Genomic DNA, 25381 nt, shown 5'->3' with positions numbered 1-25381 from the left:
AATATTGTTTAATTTATACTGAAATATTTATAAAAACAAAATTTATAATTAAAAAAAAAATATTATCATTCAACACAGAAAGTTACTTTCTAAATTTTTTAAAAAAATATTATCACTTTACATTCCAAGTTATTTTCTAGATTTTTTAAATTTTTATTAAAGTAGCTAAATACAAAAAAAAAAAAAATAAAAAAAACATAAATAACACATTCATATAGATTTTAATTATATTTAAAAGGTAGATTATATAAATCATATTTTCATAGGCACTCATTGTGTATTTAAAATGCTTGTTTTTGTATTTTTTCTTATTACCGAATAATATTATAGAGTATTTGTTTTTAAATAATGAAATACTGCATTATTATACTTTTTTTTTTTTAATATTTTGCTTCAAAAATAATTACATAAAAAGCTAGTTCTATTACACTAAATTATAGTTCGTAAGTTTTATTATTTTAAACCACTAAATCGTCCCGCCGCGTCCCATTTAAATATTTGAATCTGGATTTCGTCATGGTTGATGTTCTCTTTGTAAATGTGGTAAATATATCTGAAAATATAATCCCATCGAGAGTTTAAAGCTAATAAGATGTTGGCTGAATAAAAAAGAAAAGAATAATCCAATAAAAACTAAGAATAAAGAAAGCATTTAATAGAACTAAATTTTAATAATTGCGCATGTTTTTTTTTAGCTTTATACAACAACAAAAAGAAATATATATATATATATATATATAGTACATATTAATAATTATGGTATTATTATCATTCATTAAGAGTTAAAATTAATCTTTATATGCAATTTTCAAATGTAATTGAAATATATTCTGTAATTACTAAAATAATATTATTTACAATAATTATTTAAATTAAAGTGTTTTTTTGTTTGTATAGCGAAGGTTATTAATTATTAATGGGAATGAAATATAAAATGATAATTCATATATTATAATTATAAATGCTCGATGGAAATTATTTTATAAATACAGAATACAATTTCAAATTTTTTGCATTTATCATAATAAATTCTTGTTTATTGAGCGTTAACGTTAATTAAAAATGCAAAATTTGTATACGAACTCTCACAACATCACTACAATTTTAATATATGAATACGAGAAATTAAATAATTGAATTTATGCATTGAACATTCTTTAACATTCTTTATACCGATAAATTGCACGTGGAACTAATTAAATATATTAGATGTAATAAATACATCTAATCGATAAATTTATTAAATCCACGAAATTGGAATCGCTTCAGCAGAAAATATCGCGTAAACAGCGACATCCTATTTTATAAGAAAACGACTTTGTAAGCCAAATTTTTAAACGAAAGTCATAACCATTTTGTATATGCCTGAACATGCGCACTTATGTGAAATGCCAAACATATTAGAATCTCTGATTGATAATACCTAATATATAAATGAAACTGAAATTGGAATTGGAAATTATATAAAATTGATTCGCATTATTGATTTCTATTTCATAGTAATTTCAATATTATTTTTTTTTTAATGACAAGCGACAAGTTTTTAATAAAACCCTTATGGAATAAAATTATCCTATTGTGGGCGGAAAATTTTGATACGACTATGCTAGGACTATTTTTATTTAAATTCAGGGTACTTTATAGCTTAATTTTCTTCTCAAGAATGTCAGACATTATATCAGTGCATTGGTTTTCTTATAATCATCGTAGATATTAAGGACTCGATCCTTATATTCATTATCGGCCTGACGGTGCCTAGCACTTTGAGGAGATGAAAATGACACGTCGTTGCACACGCTTCTGACGAGAGATTTGCAAAAATAAAAATGGGCTTAAATGTATTCTTGTCATTATAAAAGATACTGCTTTTACGCTCCCAATTTTTTTTTTTTTACGAAGAAAAGATTTAAGAATTTTCCTCTTACAATTTGCTTCGTAGCCTAATATTTTTTTTGTCTAAAGATGATTAATTTTCCCACTGAGGATTGCATAATGGATGATGAAATAATATTCGTGGATATCGAGATCGTAGTTTACAAGCACATTTATTGAATTTCTATAACTTTATGTGTTTATAAAAGAAATTCATCATCATATCTAAATCCACAAGATTTATCATGAATTCAATAATTTAATTATTTTATAATTTATTAACAAGTTTTTGATAAATAAGTTTAGTTCGTGTTACGTAAAAATCGTAAACATCATAGGAAGATTGTCCGAAGCGTGCAACCGAGAAACATAAAAGGCGAGTTTCAGTTTTTAAAAATAATTTGAAATAGTAGCTCGACGTTAATTTTTATATGCCTGATATGGATCATAAAGTGCTTACTGAGATATTGAAAACCAAAATTCATGATCGTTGTTGAGAGTGTCGTTGAAAGAGAGAGAGAAAGAGAGAGAGAGAGAGAGAGAGAGAGAGAGAGAGATTGAGAGAAAGATGGAGACACGATCGTCGACAAAATCTTGGCTTCTGCACAGTCTTGAGAAGTAATATAAAGTAAAAGTGACTGCAGATTTTTTTACACAGAAATAAAATGCTACGCGTTCCTTGCATCAGTTCCCGTTCTCTCGACTTTACGTCACACAGACATTCAAATTGCTCGTAAATGGAGTTGAATCGATCGTCGCGACATCGTGCCTATTAAAATTATCGATTATATGAATAAGCACGCGCTTGTCGACGAATATTGTCGCCTGTAAAGCTGACTCCATTGATTCACCAGACGATTTCTTTTCTCTCCGCCACTATAGTTAAACGCACAGTTGCTATTCTTCATCGAATCAATTATTTTTGGCTCTCCCTATTTCCAAATTGGTATCACCCGTTCTCATTATTTTTTTCATCTTCGTCTTGGCTTATTTTACGTCTCCTTGTACCGCGTAGCTTCTTCTATACACGGGTTCATCTGGAAAATGGGGGAGAGCACAGCGAGTTTTCATTTTAGCGTTATATTTGCGCTTAGCAGCGCATGAAAGGTCGATTGAGCGAGGGGAGGAAAAACGGTTTGTCACAATTACGCGTAATTAAGAGTGTAAATAAAGTCTTAAATAACGGCTTTCAGGAGCAGTCTGGCACCGTGACTCCTGCCGTATGCCTAGCCCTGTCGCCTTTATTTACGCTGAAGCTTAATTGTCGAGTCTTTATGCGAGCGTTCGACATTAAGTTTTTAATTTCGTTAGGGTTTCCCTGCCTTTCTTCCAATTTCACGGTAATCACTGCAAGATATTATGTCTTAGCGTGTATAATCGGAAATTCGTTTAAATGCCTTCTCGTTTTTATTTTTCATAAATGCTGTTTTCAAATTATTAATCAGAGCGTCTGAAATGAACCACCATTGTCCTTATTATTTCTTACTCTAGTAACGAGTAATAATAACAACAGCAATTTAAAAAAAAATTCTTTTCACTCACTTTGTGCAACGAAGCGAATTAATTAACATTTTAAAGCTATATTACAAAGAAATAAATTCATGTTTATGGAAATTTACATGTTAAATATTTTCCTCAAATTACTAATTTATTAAAGCTTCTTATGTTAAAAGAAAGGACAATAACAAAAACAAAAGAATTATAGAAATTTTAGATTTTCATAGTGTTTTAAAGGCTTATTCGGAAAATCATTTTCAAATAAATTTCATAGAATATTAAAAGTTATTTGATGCGATGTTCATTAAATATTTAAGATTTCAAATATCTAAAAAGTTAGCTTAAAGCCGAAGTAAATTATCGAATTTCGAATCGTTGAATGTAAGATTTTAAAATTGAAAATAGAAGGTAAAATATTTGTTGCGATACTCATTCCAATGTAATAAGCAAAGTACCATTTATTAGTAGAAATTTAGAAATTTGACAAGACTGTTACTTTACACGATTTAATTCAGATTCAGCGCTGTAATTTTAGTCATAGTAAATTATTTTCGTCATCCAATTTTCTATTCAACTTATTATTGAAATAAACGATTATAAATTAATTATATCATTAATGCATAATAAATTAGACAGGTTTACTGATGTAATTAAGATTTGTAAGTCGTATTTAGACTATTTCATAATGCAAAAAAGAGATGAAAATATTCAGGCATGTAAAATATTGTATTTTTACTAGTGGAATTGGAGAAAAAATATATAAATATATATAAAATACCTTAAAATTTAAACGATGAGGCGACGATTAATCGAATCTATTATGTATTCGATAATAAAAACTCGAGAAGCAGAACTTGAGTATACATATATATATATATATACACACACACACACATATGAATATGTTTATGTATGTATGTACGTGGGTGGGTCGATCGAACGCATGTAATTATCTTCATCTTCATGAGTTAAAGTGAGTGTCTTGTGTATAACAAGCCCCGACTTTCCAATTTCGTGGGATGGTTTAACCTCGCGTGCTTTAGAAATATCTAAAAAAAAAGTCGTTTTGCTGCCCACTGCCATTATAGAATCTCCATTGACTTTTTATATGAACCGATGCCTTAATTAACAATAGCAGCAGCCCCTTGGAGTGGCTCGAGTACACGTTACACCAACGCAATCTGTGAGCTTTGGTACCTCGATCAGTGTGCCGTTGTTTTCATAACGTTATCATTTTCTTCCAGCACCGCAGGCTTTTTCGAAGTTCCCGCGCGTGTGTACTTCTTGCTTTTTTCCACGAGGAGGTGGATGAAGGCGAAACCATACCTTCGGTTAACTGCTTTTTGTCTTCGCACGGCAGCGCCAGCAGTCGAGAATCATACGACAAGCCCCGGGGCGCCTTCTCGCCCCTCTTTCGGCTTTCCTATTTATTCTCGTCTCTCTCTCTGTGTCGCGCGCGCACGCACGCCCACTCACTTTCGGCTCTCCTCCTTTCTGAAGCACACAATGTCGCCTTTCTTTATTACTTTTAACCCCTTTCCCGCTTGTACCTTGCCACCGCATCTTTTGCTCTTTCACGCTCCTTCCGCTTCTTTTGGCTTCCACGCTTTTTTCTCTTTGGTAAGCAACTAGCGTACGTCGACCTCGCATTACTTGTTGATGTGAATATCTCGGGATTTTCTCTTTTTTTTTTGTCGGAAAACGCTGAGCCGCGAAGATCGATTCATTGCTGGCTTGATAATTGATAACAGACACTCAACAAAAATTAATGACTCCGTCTTGGATGAGCGATTAAGTAGGAGGGATATCCTTCCAGTCTTCCTTTGCTCATCCTTCGTAGTCTTGATCTTCTTACTATTTTTTAGTTTAAATAATTTTATTTTTCTTCCAGATCGACGTTAAAAATGAAATGGCTCGATCAATTACTCTTTTCCTTACCTTTTCGTTACGTCGAAACAGGATTTTTATTTTTATTTTTGTTTTTGTTTTTGTTTTTGTTTTTGTTTTTCTTTTTCTTTTATTATTGAAGAAAGGTAACATTGTTTATGGTTTCTTTCATTGGAATTATTATAGAAATATATTCATTACGATTTATTACGATATCTCAACACTTTTTTAAACGCGCTAATAATTTCCAGTTATAAATGATAAATTGAAGTCATAATTTCATAATTTCAATAATGTCTTTGAAAGCGTTACCGATACATTTACAAAATTTAATAATACAAAGCATAAAAAGAATTTATATTTTGCATTCGTATGAGCGAGCATATCATAAATTAAAAATTTTTATTTTTGAAACGGTTTACACATTAATTTAAAGCTAAATACAAATAAATTTATAATATTTAGGATACTAATCTACTTTAAATCTATAATCGACAATGTAAATTGTACTATAGAGATAAAATAATTCTATTATAAAGGTTCATAAAGATTTAAAAGCTTCATTTTTCATTTTGATGTAAATCGTCGTGATTAAAATAGGAGATTAAAAGAAGGTAAAACCAGACATTAATTTGTAATTAATACGGATCGTATATAAAGAAATTGTGTCTTCTAATGCAATTATAATGTAAATTCATCTAATGTATTCATCTATTGCAGACTCAAATCCAATTTCAATTGAAACAAAATAATTGGATATCACTGTTTTCCGCGGATTGAATAGTTTTAGCCGAGTGAATCTTCTCTATTCGGTTAAAGCAGCAATAACCATAATAATGTAGCAGGTGAACTTATTTGAATTTCAATAAGATTTTTTGTAGAATTTATAATATAAATATACCTATATAGTTAGAATAAACATACTGTAAAGAAAAAATATTTTCCGTTATCTTGTTGTTCTGTAACAAATAATAAATGTCTGATCGGATCAGTAGCAATTCATTTGGTATCGATGCCCGGTAATAATTAAAAATCATAATCAAATCATTTTTAATTCGTTCGTGTATTATGAAAAAGTCGGCCACGCGCATAAACAATAGTAATATTATCTTTCAATTGTAATATTAAACAATACGTATTCTTAATTATAATTTTTCCTCTGTTTGCTTGCAAAACATTGTTATATTAATTAACTGAGATAGTGTTTATTTATCGAGCTGACTTTTAGAGAAAAAGCTTTCCGTGTATTTGTAAATACAATAAATGATTGATAAATAGATAATAGTCGCATTAGAAATAGAGTGTTGAAATTGATGAAATTGAAGAAAATACGAGCAAAGTCATTGTTTATTCAATTATAAATTTTTATAAATTATGAATCATTGCAATTATTATAGTTTAGATTCACATTTTTATTATAATTGTAAAATAAATGTTATTAAAAAAAAAAAAAAAAAATTATTAGACAATTTTATAATTATAGAACAATTTTTTCCTAACATTCATAAATTTCATCAGAAACAATATAGAAAGTATAAATTTTGTTGTATTTTTAGATTTTTATTTCTGAATATTAAGTTTGTAAGAAGTTCGTTTTTATAACTATGGAGATTGAATAATATTATGTTATGTAGTCTATCTCGTTTATGAAGGGAAAATAATTTTTTTACATTATTATTTTGCATAGAATTGCCTTTTACTAATTAAAAAAAAATACTTTTATGCACTATATTGTATATTTATAAATATAGAGAAAAAAAAAATAAAAAAATAAATAAAATTAATTCCTAACATACTTCTGAACATTGAATTCATAAGTATGTAATGTAATATTACGATTTAATAAGTACGTGGCTTTTTCATAGTTGGCAATTAGATTAAGAGGAGAGAATTTTTCCTCAATTGGTTCCCTCGTAACAATACACGTTTCCAATTTACTCAAAGTATTAAAAGAAGTACGACAAGCCATTATGTGAATCAATTAAATTTATTCTTGCGGATTTTCAAGGATTTGAAATTCTAACTATCAAAATAATAATCATTATTCTGCCATGAACATAGACGACACTTTACAAGCTATAAAACGATTAATTTCTTACTTTCAAATACAAAATTTATAATCTAATGTTAGATAATTTAGCTCCATCAATTTGCAATGGTTTTAATCCCTTGAAAGTCTTAATCCAAAGTATTTCCAACTGTAGTGACAGTATGAAACAGTAGAAGTAGTATCGTTTAAATAAATATAGATTATACGAATTCAAGTCATTCCTTTGTCTAGCTATCGAGCGTATCAAATCCATAATAGAAAATTTGTATTTTTTGGCAAGTGAGTGTAATCAACACTCGTTATCGTCGTCCTCGTTCTTCTGACTCGCGTAATTACTTGCAACGGATTATCCAACTCTGTTTACGAATGCGTTGTCAAGCACGTAACCAGGGCCAGGCCGATTTGCGAAACTCATTAGGTCAGGCAGCGGAGGTGTGGCCACTCGCGGTTACACTGTTACGGTGAGGGAAATTGGGATGGAGTTGGGTGAGGTGGGGTTGGGGGGGGGGGGGGGGGGGGGGGGGGGGGGGGGGGGGGGGGGGGGGGGCGACGATGATTATACGGGGTAACAGGAACTACCGACGTTTAGGAGGCAATGTTTAAATGCTCGTAAGTCGATCTTCGATAAATACCGCGGTTGATTGGCTTTATATAACGAGCCGCCAAGTCTACGGAGAGATCATCCACGAGGAGACGAGTCCGATAAAAAGTTAAAATCCGCTCTCCCTCCTTTCTGTGTGAAATTTCGCCGATGATCCGCTTGTGTCGAACGAGTTTCATTATCGGCTTCTTGCATCTGGTGGTTTATTTGTGTTATTTTCGCTTACGAACTCGGCGCATTCGTTTGCAATCGAGAAAATTTTAAGCGACTTTAATTTGTGGATTAGATAATTTTGATTTTCCAATAATTTGAGCGACCAATGAAGGGTATAAACATAGTGGATATAAAATATTGTCATTTTTTGGAATCGCAGAATGCAGCGAAAAACTAATTTTTATAAAAATTATTATGCAACGCGTGCAGTTAAGGTAGTTAAATAATATTTTAAATAATGAGTGCATATTAAATATCATAAATCTGTACTTATGCACTTTGTTTATCTTCGTTAATTATTATTATGCAAGAGCTTCCGAATAAAATTATCTTTGTTTTTCGATTCATATTTAACATTTATCATGGGTATTCAGTGTGATGTTTAAGTTTGCTTATTGCAATAATCGCCATTAATTCGCTATTAATATGTGCTGATTATTTATTGTTTCATTAACTTTCTAATATCCTCTAACAATCTCTAATATTGTCTTTTAAAATTGATCCATTTTTGTAAAAATATAGTTGCTTGCATAATCGAATGGAGCAGTGTATTTCAATAATATATCAATACGTTAATTTTATTTAAATTTGTTAAAATTCTTTATTATTCTTCTATATTATATTGTTATTTTATTAATTATTATTAAAATATAATAAATAAAATTATGATTTTAACGTCGTTATTCACATCAGAATGTAAATTTTTATTTTAAATATGTTTAGTGCGATAGAATTTAAAATAATTAGTTTACTTTCAGTACCAAACTCTCTTATTCGTCATCTAAATATTGTAATGTACATAAGTCGACAAAGTTGATTCATGCGGCACATAGAAAATACGTTCACGAAAACATAGTAGAGAATAATAATTGTTTGTATGTATGTAGAGGAAGAAAACCACATTTCCAATGGTAGCTCAAGTTAGTTTGATTAGTTGCAACTTTACATTAAATTAGTTTCTGCGTTGAAGTCGACTACTCTGCCATTACTTCTGCGTTACTTCATTTGTACAACGAATGTTTGCATACATATTAATTTATATTACTAAAATGCTCGAGAGGCTAAAATTCAAATGATATAATTATTCCCTGCGATCTGAGAAGGAGCAAATGTTAAAATTCATGCTGTGTTGTGGTTAATTACATTAAAAACTATACGGATACACGCTGTTTATTCGTATTCACGGTTCGGCCTTTACTATCGTAACTTTGATAAATGCATTTTCTTCGGAACGCCATATTACAGAGTTCATAATTTAATTCAAACTTACTTTCATATTGAAATGCCGGATAGTGGTTTAGATGATTTTAAAAGTCTGTGCTACTTTTTAATCGTAAGTCAAACGACTGGATGGTAGTTGGTAACTATATTTTTTATAATGTTTTCCATTGTTTTTAAGGACGATATTTCGATTATAAATTTACTGGAATAGCAATGGTATTTTAACTTATATTTTGTATTTGGTTTGGTCATTTGACATTTTCAAAACCTAATAATTCGCCATTTCACGTAGATAAAGATACTGCATTATCTAATGCTATTTACACATAGTGTTTACATTGTTTTTTACTACAGTAAATGCTGAAATTCATAGTGCATTAATGTGATTTATTATGCTTGTATTTTGCTGTGATTTGACGGTACTATTGTATTCTCTTAACTTGGGCTGTTAAGTTAATATATCTTTTGTGTTAATATAGTTAACGATGTCGTGAATATAAATAAATACTTAGTGATAGTATGGCCAGGATATAGAACAATGCCGATGAAAAATAATTACAAGATTCTAAATTACTCGACATAATTTATTATCTATTACTTATACGCGCATTAAAACTATTTTTACTATTCACATTTCTTATAATGCACGTTTTCTAATATTATAATCGAATAATCGGCATTATTTATATACTGTTTTATTATTTTGAGTTTCCAAGGATTTTAAGGTGAATTTTTTTTATGATAATATTATATTGTATAAAGAACTTATTCATATATAACGTAATATTTATGGTTTATAGCAATATTTTGATTGAGAATAACTCGATGGTTTTCGGGCATTTATCGTATTATGAAATATGCCATTATTAATTCAAACGTCTGTTTATCGCAATGCCTGCGCATGCGTCAAGAATGTTTAATACAAACTATTATAATTTATTATGAAGCGGGCAATCACTTTCGTAGCATAGAAATTACTTTAAAATAATTCCTTTATCTTTTTTTTTTTTTAAAGATAACGATTAATTGTAAATGCTTGGCATTCATATTTAAAATTAACGCGATAAAATGAATGAAAATTACTGACGAATGAGAATACTGAATTGTTCAGTTAATGAATTTATAACAATTACAACAAGATACACATCGTTCATCATGCAGTATTTATTGCATTTATTAATATGGATGGCCAATGTTTTCGTCGATAATTCAATTAATTAATTAATTAATAATTCAAATAATTCAATTCAATATCATTTACTACTGCACACTGAATTATGAAAATTTTGTATTAAATTTCAATATCTTTTGTAAAGTCGATTTCGCCTACATTTTGTGAAATCAGGCGTAAGTAAGGAGTGCGAGTAAAGTATAGCGAGCCCATGGGGTTTTTGCCCGCTAGGATTTTACAAAGTCCGAGCAATAATTCGCGAAGCCATTTATAATGACAATCGAATCTTAACGGAAAAGCCGAAGTTAATCAAATTCTCCTCAGCACCGAGCCGATCAATGGTTGAGAGCCACATCGAGCTTCTCGTCAAAAGCTCGGACGGGATCCAACTGAGAAACAATAGCCGTACAACTTACCCGTAACCACTAGATGAGCGTAGGAGGAACTTTCGACTGTGCTCCCGGTGACATGATGGACAGTACGGCAGCGATAGCTCGCGTGAGCATCCGCGGAAATTACGGAGAACACAAGGAGCTCCCCCGTCGGCAGCATGTGGTATTTTCCATCTGCAACAATGGCATTAATTCAGATTGAGCGCAAGGATCTTGTAGAGCAGTTCGAAGTATTGCTTAACTTATTGCTCCTTGTTAATATATTCTACATCACTAGCCCTTTATGACTGATTTTATTGTATAAGGAACGTCTTCTAGATGGGTAATTGGTAAATTTTTCGTGTCTTTTGAGGTTACCCAAACGGGCAATGGCCATAGGAATATTGTATTACGCTGATCCTTCAAGGATGCTATTACGCCTCGGCAATGTATTTATATTGCGCCTACACACACACACACACACACACACACACGCGCGCGCGCGCGCGCGCACGCCCGCACGCACACACATATATACATGCTCGTAAGAAGAAATATTTTTTTTTTAACTTTATATTACGATACAGTGTTTTACCATCAAGCGAAACTTGTATTTTATTTCGTTGGGTAATGCTTTTTATTTATTGTTTTTATAGACCAAAGAGATTGTTTGAATGATATTTGCACATCTCTCGTAAGTATTGTTATTTATATGTCGAAACGCTAGCTTACTTTTATGAAAATTGTCAATAATTTCATGTCAAAATACAATTCGAAAACATGCAGAGGCCATATTTATTTATTGAAATAATATTGTATACATCCGAAACATATTGCTTTATTTAGTATTACTTTTTATCTCTCTTATTATATTATTAGTCTCTCTCCGGTTAAAATTATTTCCTAAGTATTTAATTTTGTCAAAGTATATTTACTACATTATCGAATGATAATTATTAAAAATAATATAGGTAAGTAGCATTATAGGATTTGAAAATTTGGAGAAATTTTCCACATGGTTTATTATTATTATTATTATTATTATTATTATTATTATTTTCAACAACATTACTTTAATCTTTTATTCGATAAAATTTCCAGGATAAGGAGATTTTTGTGCAAATAATTCAAGCCATTTAAATTTCACCACTGTATGGAATATAAGAAAAAAAAAAATATAAAACAATCGTTAAAAAAAAGTTACATACGTGCCTGAAGAAACAAATGTTTGTAAAAATAATTCTAGCGATTTAAATTGTAATAGCATATATGTAGAATAAACTGCGCTAAATTAAAAAGAAGATAAAAGCGAAACTGAAAAAAAAAACTAATAAAACTTATTCGCCGATCCTTGAAATGAATATAGAAGACGTGTATTTAACCAAAGAACTTTCTCTCCTTTTATCTTATAGTAAAGTTCAGTGAACATTATCTGAAATCAGGGAGTCGTACTTAATTAAAAAAAATGTTTATTTCGTCGTTTTAAATCAGGTTGCTTCGTGACTCAGTCGTTATTTACATTTCTTCTGGATTTATCATAGTCTATCCAGTAACTAAAGCCTCTCTATCTTGCGATTCTTTTACTTGAGCATGCAAACTGCAATTGACAAAGTGTTAAAGTGACTGAAGTACTGGCGCAAAGCTGGAATTACGAATTTGTTCATTTAATAAAAATATAAAGCGCTTTGGCTCGTCGAGTATTAGAAAGCACAATTTTTCAAAGTTGCCGGGAAAGATAAAATTCAGTCGGGATATTATAGGTGGAAAGTTACATTGATCGACAAGTGCAAGTGTTTGCGGAATAATGGACCGATCAATTTTGTTCTTAAAGTGGACCAGAAGGTCCTTAAAAGTCGATTTGTCGTGACTAAGGAGGTCAAAAGGAGAGAACATCTTTCACGAATCGTTTCCGCGAACGAAAAATTTATCCAGTTGCCCCATTTTTTTTTTCTCAAAGGTTAAAATTTTGTCACACTCTTCCGCTTCTTTTTGTTATATTTTTATGCAATTTTATTTGCGTCCTTTAAAATTTGCTTAAATGAATTGAAATTTAATATTTTTACACAAGTAGAAGTAATAATATTTCAAAGAATGAAGTTGCTCATTAACATTTCAGTAAAATTGAATTATACAGTTGAATTTGTAAGAATATTTCATTCGAAAGTAAGCCGATATTTCCTAATACGTGAGATGTCAGACTTTTTATTATCAATAAATGAAATCTTACGAGTCTCAAAAATTGCAATTGAATTTTTTTTTTAAGTAGATAGATTTTATTCAATAAAATACTAAAAAAAAAATTAAAAAAAAAAAAAACTAGAATTTCATTCATCATTAAATAAAATGAATGTGAAATGAAAATTTTACAAACTATCAAAGGATCAATTTCTATTCAAAGAAAATTTTAATAATTCTAAATAATATAGAAAAATGCTCTTATGAATTTTTATTTATAAAAAGATATTTCTCCAATTTTATTTAAATTTGTTACATATCATGTTTCTTGCTTTTAAAAAAATGTTTGAAATATAATAATCATTATTATCATGATGAATAGCATTTATTATATTAATAAATTACATTTAATTATTTAATTGCATGAAATTCTTTTAATTATTTATTCGTTATGTTTTATGATTAATATTTATTGTTTAAAAATTTAATAATTAAAATATTATTTACCTTATTTTTTCGACTTATAATCATATGTTATTTATATTATTAAATTATATATGCTATTAATCAAATTGAGTCAATTAAGTTCTTTCATTGCTAATGATTTTTAATAAAAAATTTCATTGGCTAATTCGATAGAAAACAAAACATACATTTATGAATATTATTATAAATCACATATCAATATGTTTTTAATTTAATAAAGTCATATTTCAAAAATATACTTACAAACAATTGTATTGCATACTTTTTCATGATTTTTTTCATAACGCTAAGCAAATATGATATTATTTTCTTGTAATTATATAATTTCTTTTACTATTCATGTATGTGAATTATAAAATTTATAATTTTTAAAAATTGTTTAATTATTGTTTATTATATAAATATCATTTAACATACTTATAAAGCGATTTGTTTAAAATAAAAATGTCATACTTTATTTCGAGTTGATGGCAGTGAAATAAAATGTGAACTGAATTATTTGTGATTATGTAATAAATAATTTGCACATTAAAGTTGAATTATAAAGAGGTTTGACAAGTGTATAAAAGGAAATGAAGCAAGTAGGTGAAAATAGAGGAAAAATAATAAAACTTTGTTACATACAAGGTAGGTTTTATCATTACAAGGTATGAAATAATAAGTATAAAGAAATGAAAGATCTGCAGTTACGCATAAAAATTATAATTGTAAATATCGATACATATATATGTATATATATATTTTTTTTTCTCGTAAAATAAAATTCTTTGTAGTATGATAATTGAATTTTTAAATTTTGCCTAATAATTTTATCAAACAAGTTTGTTAAATAAAATATTTTTCATAATTATTTTTTAATTATTTAAGAAATAAATGTGCTTGTATATGTTGTAAATTTTAATATATTTTTAAATTAATTAAAATTATTACAATGTAAATTATTATTGTATACTTTGACATTGTTATTGTGGAATATAAAATGCTGAAATATTTCATATAAGATCGAATAAGTTGTATTGTGCTCCATTAAATATATGTGCATTAGCTATTCAAAACATAATGCTAATGAAAAGTCAATAATCTTCTTAAATTCAAATTAATTTTCCATTATGTGTGCTTTTAATTTTAGCAAGAAAATAGATTACATATCTGTCATATTAGAATTCGTGAAAATTAGTGAACTAGAACTTATTGAGATGATGTTGAGGTACGTGCTTGTCTATTATAGGACGAAAAAGTAACCTTAAAATGAGCTACGAAATGAACATGAGTTGGAAGTATCAGGCTCAGTCTCTTCCTTGATCCTCTAGAATTCATGGGATGTGTTCTCAGTGCGGCAACTCGTTACAAAGTTCAAATTACTTAGTAAAAAAAGTGGCTTTAGGGTGAGAGAAGCGTTGAGTACGGTGAGAAATCTCGAAGCGTTCACGTGCAGTTGCTACTTGGATTTCATAGAGATTATAAGCATAAAATGATATAGTCTTACAATGGAATAAGTGACAAATCTATATATATATATATATATATATATATATACAGGGAGAGGGAGAGGGAGAGAGGGAGAGAGAGAGAGAGAAAAAGACAATAAGTGAATTGCGAGGAGAGAAATGGTAGAAGCTTTATACACATAACCACAAATAAAGTCAACGCTATTTATATACAAATAATACATGGCTTCATTTTTGGTTTTCACGGTGAATTTCCATCGTTTTGAAAATTCCAATCTTACTGGTCTACGTTTTTTATTTCTTTTACTCTAGCAAGTTTAAAGAAAACTTGCACTTTATTTTCTGCCTTTTTCCCTACCTTTTGCACACCAATTGTTCGTTTCTTCTCTTCTTTTCATTCCTTTTACATGAAAGCGACGAATAGTTCCATTTTTTTTTGTAATACTAAAATGGAAAGCTCCAGTTACTGTTGCGTAACAGTTTTAGTATTGGTGTATTGCATTTATGGAGCTTTTTACAAGAGTTTATGTAAGCGAATATCATATTTATTATTTGTCCTGTAAAGCGATTGACAAATTTTGAATTTCTGACTAATATATTTCATAGAGATTGGCGTTATTATAAATAAGCGTAGCGAAATTATATAATTGATAGATGTTGTAAGTCCATGAATGTTTAGCTTATGTATTTTAGTAAGCGTAATTGGAATAGATTAACTTTTAATAAGTTTTTTTTTTTGTTTAATAAAGATTCCTTGATAAGTAGGTAAATTTTTGCAAAATATGTTTTAAAAAATTTATAAATCTTAAAATAATATTTACTGAATATAAAATACTAAATATAACATCAATTTTTAATATATTTTGATTTTAGTATATTTTAGTATATTTGATTTTAGTATTTATTTATATTAATAATAAATGGTTAATATATATAAATTCATTATTTATAGCACATAATAGTTAATAAGTATTGACTTTTCGTTTTAATTAACATAGCAATTAATATTTTATATTGAAAAAAAAAAAAAAAAAAAAAAAAATACACAGACCGACTTGATTCTTTCATAATAATGAATATAAGAATAATTAATTAAATAAAGCTTGACAATAGATTTACGCAAGGAAGATCATTAAGCAAGAAAATGAGGATATTGAAATAGTAGTGAAATAATATAGTAATAAAATAATGATGTGAAAAGAAAAAGCTCGCCTGTGGAAAAGTGTATGAGATTACAAGTATAGGCTTTTCCAATAATAAATAAACGTGGGCATTCTTATGTATCGCTATTAAATAGTAGTAACTGTTCTTTAAAATTATTTCAATGGCATGCTTTAAGCATTTGAGCCGCAGCTATAAAGCAACTTCCGCCATGAAATCGTGCATCTCTACGAGTCTTTTCTTCTTTTCACCCTTTGTCTCTTTATTTTTATCGTTCGCCAGGAAGAAAATAAAAGAGGAAGTAGACGAAAAAGAAGAAGAAGAAGAAGAAGAAGAAGAAGAAGAAGAAGAAGAGAATTAGAGTGAGAGAGAGAGAGAGAGAGAGAGAGAGAGACGACGACGACGACGACGACGACGACGACGACGACGACGACGTCGAATATCTAGAATAACAAGTGCACACCGCCTATAAAGGACGTAGGAGAAGAAGACAACGATGTTCCGGCGACGGCTTCCATTCCCTCGTCGATGGTAATCGGTTCGCTTGGAATCGGCTGCGGAACGTCGGAGAGTATCGATCTTCATTAGCTCAGGCTTGCCTGTATTCATCTAGAAGTATCGATATTATAGAAGATGGAGGGGTGAACAATAAGGACGGTAAATAGTTGGGTAAGTATTTATTAAAACAATGAGGGCCTTCATGAATGCGTAATTATTTTTATTCCTTCGAGTATTATGGGCTTTATGATTAGAGTCGTTACAAAGTCATCGACTGCGGCATAATAGTATATTGGAATAATTTCCATTACTAATTTCAATATTTCTAATTAATTTTAATTAATTTATGGTTTAGAAGTATGGAGTATCGTTGCCAATAACCGACTATTACGTGTAAATATTACGAAGCTATAATATAAATGTAGAATAAGAGTGAGTGATCAGTCCTCTCCGAGAGATAAAAGAGGGAATGAGAATATACATACGATATTACGTAACTTTTGGCGACATCTTGCAGTTTATATAGTTGTTTATATGTCTTGAAGGCGTTAATTATACACAATTTAACGATATGCTTTCTGCACTGATGAACAACAAATGTGTATCATTGTGAAGCAGTTGAGAGTCGAATCTCGTATAAGTATTGTAATTATTGCAGTCCAGTGGATAAATCAATAATGGCGAGAGTGAGAAGAAAGGATGAAGAGAGCGCGAGAGCGTGGATCGAGCCGATCTCCTTGTTCAATGTTGTGCAGTTGCTCGATTTCACGCGGCGAAGGATTAGATGCCAGGGCGTGCGGTATTTTCCCAATGACCGACGTCGCATCTTCTTTTGTTTGGACTCGTGGAATGCATTTCCCCTCGAGAAAGAATCTAATTGTAGGTGAAATCTTCTATGAAATTGCTACCGAGGCGGATGCGAATCCGCAAAGTCTATTCTCTTTTTCACTATCCTACAATTCTCAGCATTCCATCTTTTATATTACATAGATAGAAAATGCTTATCGATTGCCTCCTCCTCCCTAAGCTCCATCTATTTTCAACATTCCGCCGGACAAGCGAGCCAGAGGAATGCTTTCTAACTATCTTTCTCTATTCCAGACAACTCCACCGCATTATCTTCAATTTTTCTGTTGTCTTACTCAGCACTTCTCCAATCGGCCGTGGAAAGAGGAAGCTAAGAATCTCCATTTGAATTTTATTTTCAGCGATGAATTTTTAATTTCTATTTAATTCAATGGGTTGCAAAAAAAGCCATATGCACACACAGAGTGACAACACTAGAATGAAGGAGAGAGAGAGAGAGAGAGAGAGAGAGAGAGAGAGAGAGAGTGTGTGTGTGTGTGTGTGACAGACGGATGGGAGAGTGAAAGAGAATTATAATAAATACGGACAATAATACATCATTCGTTCGTTGAGTTGGCTGATAACAATGTTAATAATAATATAAGTTGATTCGATATTTTCATATATGTTTATAGATGATATATGATGCTAAGATTATTAGTAATTTATCTGTATATTCTTCTTCAAATTATATATAATACTATTTATATATAATTATATAATATATAATATAATTATATATATATATACGGACAATAATACATCATTCGTTCGTTGAGTTGGCTGATAAGAATGTTAATAATAATATAAGTTGATTCGATATTTTCATATATGTTTATAGATGATATATTATGCTAAGATTATTAGTAATTTATCTGTATATTCTTCTTCAAATTATATATAATACTATTTATATATAATTATATAATATATAATATAATTATATATATATATACGGACAATAATACATCATTCGTTCGTTGAGTTGGCTGATAAGAATGTTAATAATAATATAAGTTGATTCGATATTTTCATATATGTTTATAGATGATATATTATGCTAAGATTATTAGTAATTTATCTGTATATTCTTCTTCAAATTATATATAATACTATTTATATATAATTATATAATATATAATATAATTATATATATATATACGGACAATAATACATCATTCGTTCGTTGAGTTGGCTGATAAGAATGTTAATAATAATATAAGTTGATTCGATATTTTCATATATGTTTATAGATGATATATTATGCTAAGATTATTAGTAATTTATCTGTATATTCTTCTTCAAATTATATATACATACACACACACACACACACACACACACATATATATTGATATTTATTTTTATCAATATTAATTTTATTCATAACAATATTTATAGTATAAACATTATATTTGCCAGGATAATCTCACTCCATGGTAACATTATTTAAATTGGTATTGTAAGCATGATATAGTGGCCAATAATGTAGAAATAAACCGCCTACGTGCATTCAATAAATAAAAATATTTTCTCAATGATTATAAATTTTCAATTATCATTTTATTATCAAAAGCTGACTATATTTCGCTTTGAAATTTAAAATTAAAATTCTCTTGTATATTATTATGATTGCTAATTTATTAGATCAATCATTGTGCTATTTTATTCGAGTATTATTGTGTATGTATTGTATTAATATGTATGTATTGTATTAATATGAAAAGCTAATGAAAAAAGACGGAACAATGAAAAATTATCGCAACGCATTATGGAAAATGGCAACTATCAATGAATAAAAGTCAAGTTTTTCAGGAAGTCTCACGAAAAATCTGTGGCTTCTCAATAGAAAAGCATTTTTTTTTTCTTGTTTTTTTTTTTTTTTATATGAAATAACAGACAAAGAATGATGATGATGATGAAAGTAACAATTATTGAGAGAGAGAGAGAGAGAGAGAGAGAGAGAGAGAGAGAGAGAATTAGTTTAAAATAAAGAAACGGATCCGCTCGAGTTGGTGAGCAAATAAAATTCGAATGTCCAGACTAGTTTCAACAAACATATCGCCACAAAGGGAGTTGGGACAAAGCCGCGAAATCACTGTCGCAGCACATAATGACCGCAGCGGCTCCAAAGTCCTCGCGTAGGAAGCTGCACTAAGCTCGAGTTGTGCTTTTGATTGATTCGTTGGTATCGCTTGTTGGACTCGAGCCGCCGTGGTCTCGCGCGTCGATAAATTCGTCTCTGCGATTGAGAAACACTAGGAGTGAGCGGTGATGCCGGGGTTTGTTATATAACTCAGGTAGCCGCTAGTAATAGTGAAAAGCCACTCGCAACCTCGAGTGCTGGCAAATACTTACCACTGTCAGGGGTGGGATAAATGTTGAAGGCCGAGTCCTGCACCCAGGAAGTCACCGATACGTATTCCTTGACGAAGGCCGGGATTTCACACCTTAGGACGCCCGTGTTGCCCGAGAGAACGTAGGCGTCGCGTACTTGAACTTCGTACTTCTGCCGCACCACTGTGAACAGACGAAAGAGAATAATTTGGTTATTTTAATATCTTCTTTGGCTGTAGAAATAATGAGACCAAATTAGTTAGGTTAGATTTACACGTAAATTTCATCACAAATGCTTTTTTCGAGCTTTGTCGTTAGTTTTATTTTACCCGGACAAAGTTGGACATGCTTTTGTTATTAATCAATGGCATAGATGTTATAAAACACTCGTTGAAAAGAGGATAAAGAATTCGTATCTTTGTCAGTCGTTATTATTTTCATGGAATATTGTAATTCTACGTGTTCATGTCAAAGTTTTATTTGTCATGTCGCGTACGCTGAATTCGTAAACCTGTAACTCTAAGTAAAAAAATAACTTGAGTTAACGAGTTTCCAATTTAGTTTAATATTACCAAGCGAATAATATAATTTATAACTTTATTATAATAATATTCGATATTTTATAAATATTTTAAAAACGAGCGTATAATTTATTTCTTTTTGAATTGCCTACTGACGTTCCCGTCAGCATGACTAATCGATCTAAGTAACTTCTCAAAGGTAGAGAGAGAGAGAGAGAGAGAGAGAGAGAAAAAGAAAAAAGAAAACAAAGACCACTTGCTATAAATTTTTTATTCCTCTGCATTATCAATTGGAAATAAATTTAATATAAGATAATACTAGTTTACGCTCGTTAAAGTTGAATAATTTTTCATGACAGGTATCTTAATTACTCTTAATTGTTTTAAAACCTTTTGATAACATCAATGCTTATTTATTCTCTTGAATTTATTATTTTTCATATTTATTAAAAGGCATAACGTTGATATCCGTTGTAATTATTATTAATTCCGAAAGAAATACGATTGGATTTTAGCGTGAATTAGCGCAAATTGAATTTAAAAAATACTATCGATGTTTTACCACGTTAATTGTATTGTTGAAGTATTCATCGAAGTGACAATTACAGTGGAAGAATTTTTCTTACATGCACCATTATAAAAATATTTTTAAATTAACCTAGTAAATAAATTTAATTATCATTTAAATTATGCGCCTCGTTAAAAAGACCGTGTTGTCATCGACATAGGCTAAGCGACTCTTAATATTAAAATTATTTTCGACTTGCCGAATTATCCACGAATTACGTAAATTATCTACATTGTTCTACTACTTCTACAACTACTACTAATACTAATACTAATACTACTACTACTATTGTTGATGCCATTGATGCTAAGAACAAATGGCAAGAACTATCAAATTGAGAGCGCGATTAAAGGAGATCTGATTAAAAATAGTCGAACTTTGAAGTTCGTTCCATTAACGAAAACGCGATGGTCCAGCAATTTTCATTCGTAAAGAAGATCCGACAAAGGGCCCGAGCCCACCTACTCTCCCGCTCTTTATACATGGAATTACAAATGGAGTCGGGTTGAGCCGTTAAACGTAGTTGGCAAGCTCTTGTACCACCTCGCGTCGTCATCAGCGAAATCTCCCGGTTAGATCATCCCTCTTGCCTTCCGCTATTCCTGGCAAAGTTTCATTCCCTTCATATCCGGTCCCAATGTACGTATAACCCCGTATAGACGTCTCGCGACGAAGAATGACCGAACGTACCACCACCGCCTGACGGAGATTGCCAGTTAAAACCAGTACCTCGACGAAATACCATCACTACCTCTTCCCTCCCTCCTGACTTTTCATTTTCCTTTTAATACCGTTTGGATTTTCTCTCTGTAACTCACTCGACATTCATTATGATCAGTGGAGTAACGTAATTTAGCCAATAACCGCTTACTCTACTCGAATCTTTATTTTTCTCGTTTGCCAAATTCGATATTTTCGCGGATGAGCGCTTTAAGTACGGACACGCAACGTCCGTTGTTCTTAATTAATTTTAGCACTCGGGAAATAAAGTAAATTTAGCTAAGTCGAATTATTGAATTGCGTAACGTGACTGGTATTTTACAAACGTCATATTATTGTTATATTATATATATATATATATATATATATATATATATATATATATGTTATTTTTGTTATTAGCTGTGTGAAGAAGTCAGGTCTTTTGAATTTTAAAATTAAATATAATTTTGTACGTTTGATTAATAACAATAATTTATTACATTTTTATATTTACTCACATTGATAATACAAATTATAGATTAAAATTTATCCAACGAAACGGATTTTAGGTTGGCTCTACACGTATTAATGGCTGCATATTTTTGTGGTTCTTTTTTCCTCTTTTTACAACATATGATATTACTTCAAAACAGATAACGAAAATTGTAACATAATTGTACAACGAGCGGTGATAGATTAAATTTCTAGAATTTAAAATGCTTAAATATCTGCCAATGGACTATGACTTTCTTTACAACAAATTCGACACTTTTCTAATAAAACACTTTATTATAAAAATTACAATCATTGTTATCAATGTGGCTTAAAAAAAATTGTTCACGTTTAAAATCTTCAATAAGTAAGATATTGAACACATAGTAGTTAAAATTATCAGATCGATTGAAGGAATATCGACGGTTGATGATGTCATACATGCAAACACAAAGCATCGTAGCAAAATTGCTGACTAATATTCCTTCGAATTTCCCATTGACTCGTAAAAGTAATTTGTTTCTTAATGGTTGTGCGTAAATACCACGATTCATCATTACGATGAACATTGTTCTTAACGATAATTTCGGAAGCAATTGCAATGATCGAAATTAGCTGTGGTTTAGTGCATCGGAACGAGCGACTCACCGGCCTTAATGGTGACCTCGCGTCCGAGGACGCGGCCAACGCTGTTCGATGCCTGGCACCTGTAGACCGCCGAATGGACGTCGTGTCGGTAGTTTTCCGCCCCGAAAGGCAGGAAGTATATGGAGCCGTTGACGAGCATCTCGCGGATGTTGGAGATCGGAAGTACGGGCGAGCCGTCGCCCATGAGCCAGTCGACCCGCGGCATCGGACTTCCGTTCGCCGAGCAGTGGACCATCGCTCCCGTGTCGTTGGAGAACTCGACGGAGGAACGGGGCTCCGACGTCAGCACTGGCCCCTGGCTGTCCAGCACCACTCCTCGTCCTAAAAAATATTTTGGACGTCGTCAGTACGTTTTCTCTGCTGCTCGTTCGCGCCCTCTAGCGTCATTACTGCGCTAATTCGTGCGGGATTGGAAAGGCCTACTGGGTACCACTGCTTATCTGCGGTGAGAGACATTAAGGCAACGGTTTGTCGCGTGGGCGGTTAATTATTTACCTCCTATGATGCCCTGTGCACAGGTGATTGATGTATTGCTACGTGCGAATAAAACTCGCGTTGGGTGAAATTATTGATTCTGTCATAATTACACGTAGGTCAATAGCACCGAAGAGAGCATTGATTCACGGTTCCATACGCTAACTTAGCGATTAGATTATGGCAATGGACATTTAAGAAAAAACATAAAACAACCGACGATTTTATATAATGTAGACAATAATTAACCGTGTTTAATTATTGCCATTTTATTATTAACATTGTACGGCTATTGAAAATATTCGATTATTTCCTAGGTGAGCCTTTCATCAAAGTGTTGCCAAGAAAAGTTAATTGCTATAAAATCTTGAATTATCAATTCAATAGATTAACACAATTTGTGACAATACGTTTATGATATTATAAAATCTACTTTTACACAATCTAAGACTTTATTGGTTGTGTATAATCCTATCCAATGAAAAAAAAAGAAGAAAAAGACAGAACAAATGAACGTCGATGGGATTGTTTTTAAGGTTAAAACTTATGATTTTAATTCAATAAGCATAAAGTGTATGCGAATAAGCATTTTCTTTTTGGCATTCTAATGTAATATAATTACGTTCGTAACAATATTAAACTAATGATCATTATAATTAATATCTTTGTAAAATAAATTAAAAATACACGGTTTGCGTGATTATGCATTTTTAATTTTGTACTTTATAATTTCACGTTAATGTATTATATCAAAGATAACATCCAATTATTTTGATGAATATTTTATTATTTTTACATATGTAGAATTTAATACTACAGGATATACATGCATTTTATGATAAATTTTTTATTTACTTATGTATCAACAATATGGATTTGTCAAATTCCATAATTGCTTCAATTTGTAATTATTAAACGTCATTTCATGCTGCAATGTAATGCGATGATAATACAAAATATCCATGTTATTCGGTAGAATGGAGTACATCCGATCCAAGTAATTCCATTCAACGATATATATTATGAGAAAAAATTCATTAAATTTAAAGAATAGTGCAGAATTCCAAAATCAATTCTTTTTATGACGCAAAAGGCTTTAATAATACCAACCGCAATTTTGCCAAAAACAGAAATACGGATAAACTTATTTTACTTAATTTAATTGAATGGATGATTTTATTTTGACACGTGATTATTATTCAAAGCAAAATAAATAAAAATAAATAAAATTTTGTTGGAGATAATAGTGCCAAATTGAGGAGACGGGAAATATTCAAATATTCTATGCATTTATATGGCTGGCATTTTTTTTTTTTTGTTTTTTTTTTTTGTTTTTGTTAGCACCGAATGTTGAGTTATAGCGTTTGAGCTTAAGATAATATTCAGCTAAGGATGTGCTGTAAAGATTTGGTTGGCTCGTGTATTTTGATTATCCCAAGAAGCTGCCTTAGTCACATTTCAAAAGTACATTAGACATAAAATTCACTGCTTTCACTGCTCACGCCCGATAAAATCTCATATTAAAATATTTGCCCGTTAAAGTTTTCCCTACGCGCGTCTCGGTGCAACGCCCCAACCATTTAGCGAGGCATTAGACCCCAAAGACTGCTCCTCCTCCTTTCTCCATTGCCTCAAAACAATTGTCCCACAATTCTTTTCACTTTACTTCCAATTCGCATATATTTCACGCCTCCAAGTCCGGTGCTACGAATACGATACGACTCGTATCGAAAGAGGTTATAACGTCTACGTCCTCGGCTGTCTCTAATAAAAAGCCTCGTTAACATTCGGCGCATACTGATGGTCGGCGGGACGACTCGGCAAGGTATAAAACCGCGAGAAAGTCCGTATATGGCGCGATACGCATAAACGCGCAGAGCCGAGGGAAAATAGATGAGGAGAGGCGACATCGATTCGTCGGATTATTCAAATCCCCCCAACTAGTTTCGAGCTTTATTTCCATCCTATCTGTCTATGGCATTCACTTTCGTCGTTGGCCGTAAAGAGAGATAGAGAGAGAGAGAGAGAGAGAGAGAGAGAGAGAGAGAGAGAGAGAGAGAGAAAAGAGATTTCACATTTACGATTTTACGACTACGCGCTGTCTAGCTACAATGACGACTACCGCGAGTGAGTACAACGACG

General features: G+C 31.0%; 1 protein-coding gene across 1 annotated transcript in view; it reads right to left on the bottom strand.

Annotated features, from left to right (window-relative positions):
• The window catches only part of LOC105365481 (Down syndrome cell adhesion molecule-like protein Dscam2), a 168852-nt gene that overhangs the window by 40437 nt on the left and 103034 nt on the right, over positions 1 to 25381 (bottom strand). Inside the window, exons 3-5 of the mRNA XM_011503657.1 lie at positions 22766 to 23086; positions 19856 to 20017; positions 10929 to 11078 (exon numbers count right to left, since the gene is read on the bottom strand). Of these exons, the coding sequence (XP_011501959.1) occupies positions 10929 to 11078; positions 19856 to 20017; positions 22766 to 23086 (633 nt within the window). The remainder of the gene's footprint in view (positions 1 to 10928; positions 11079 to 19855; positions 20018 to 22765; positions 23087 to 25381) is intronic.

The sequence above is a fragment of the Ceratosolen solmsi genome, unplaced genomic scaffold (assembly GCF_000503995.2).
Source record: "Ceratosolen solmsi marchali unplaced genomic scaffold, CerSol_1.0 scaffold8, whole genome shotgun sequence".
Taxonomy (NCBI): Eukaryota; Metazoa; Arthropoda; class Insecta; order Hymenoptera; family Agaonidae; genus Ceratosolen; species Ceratosolen solmsi.
This window is presented reverse-complemented; position numbering and strand designations above follow the sequence as displayed.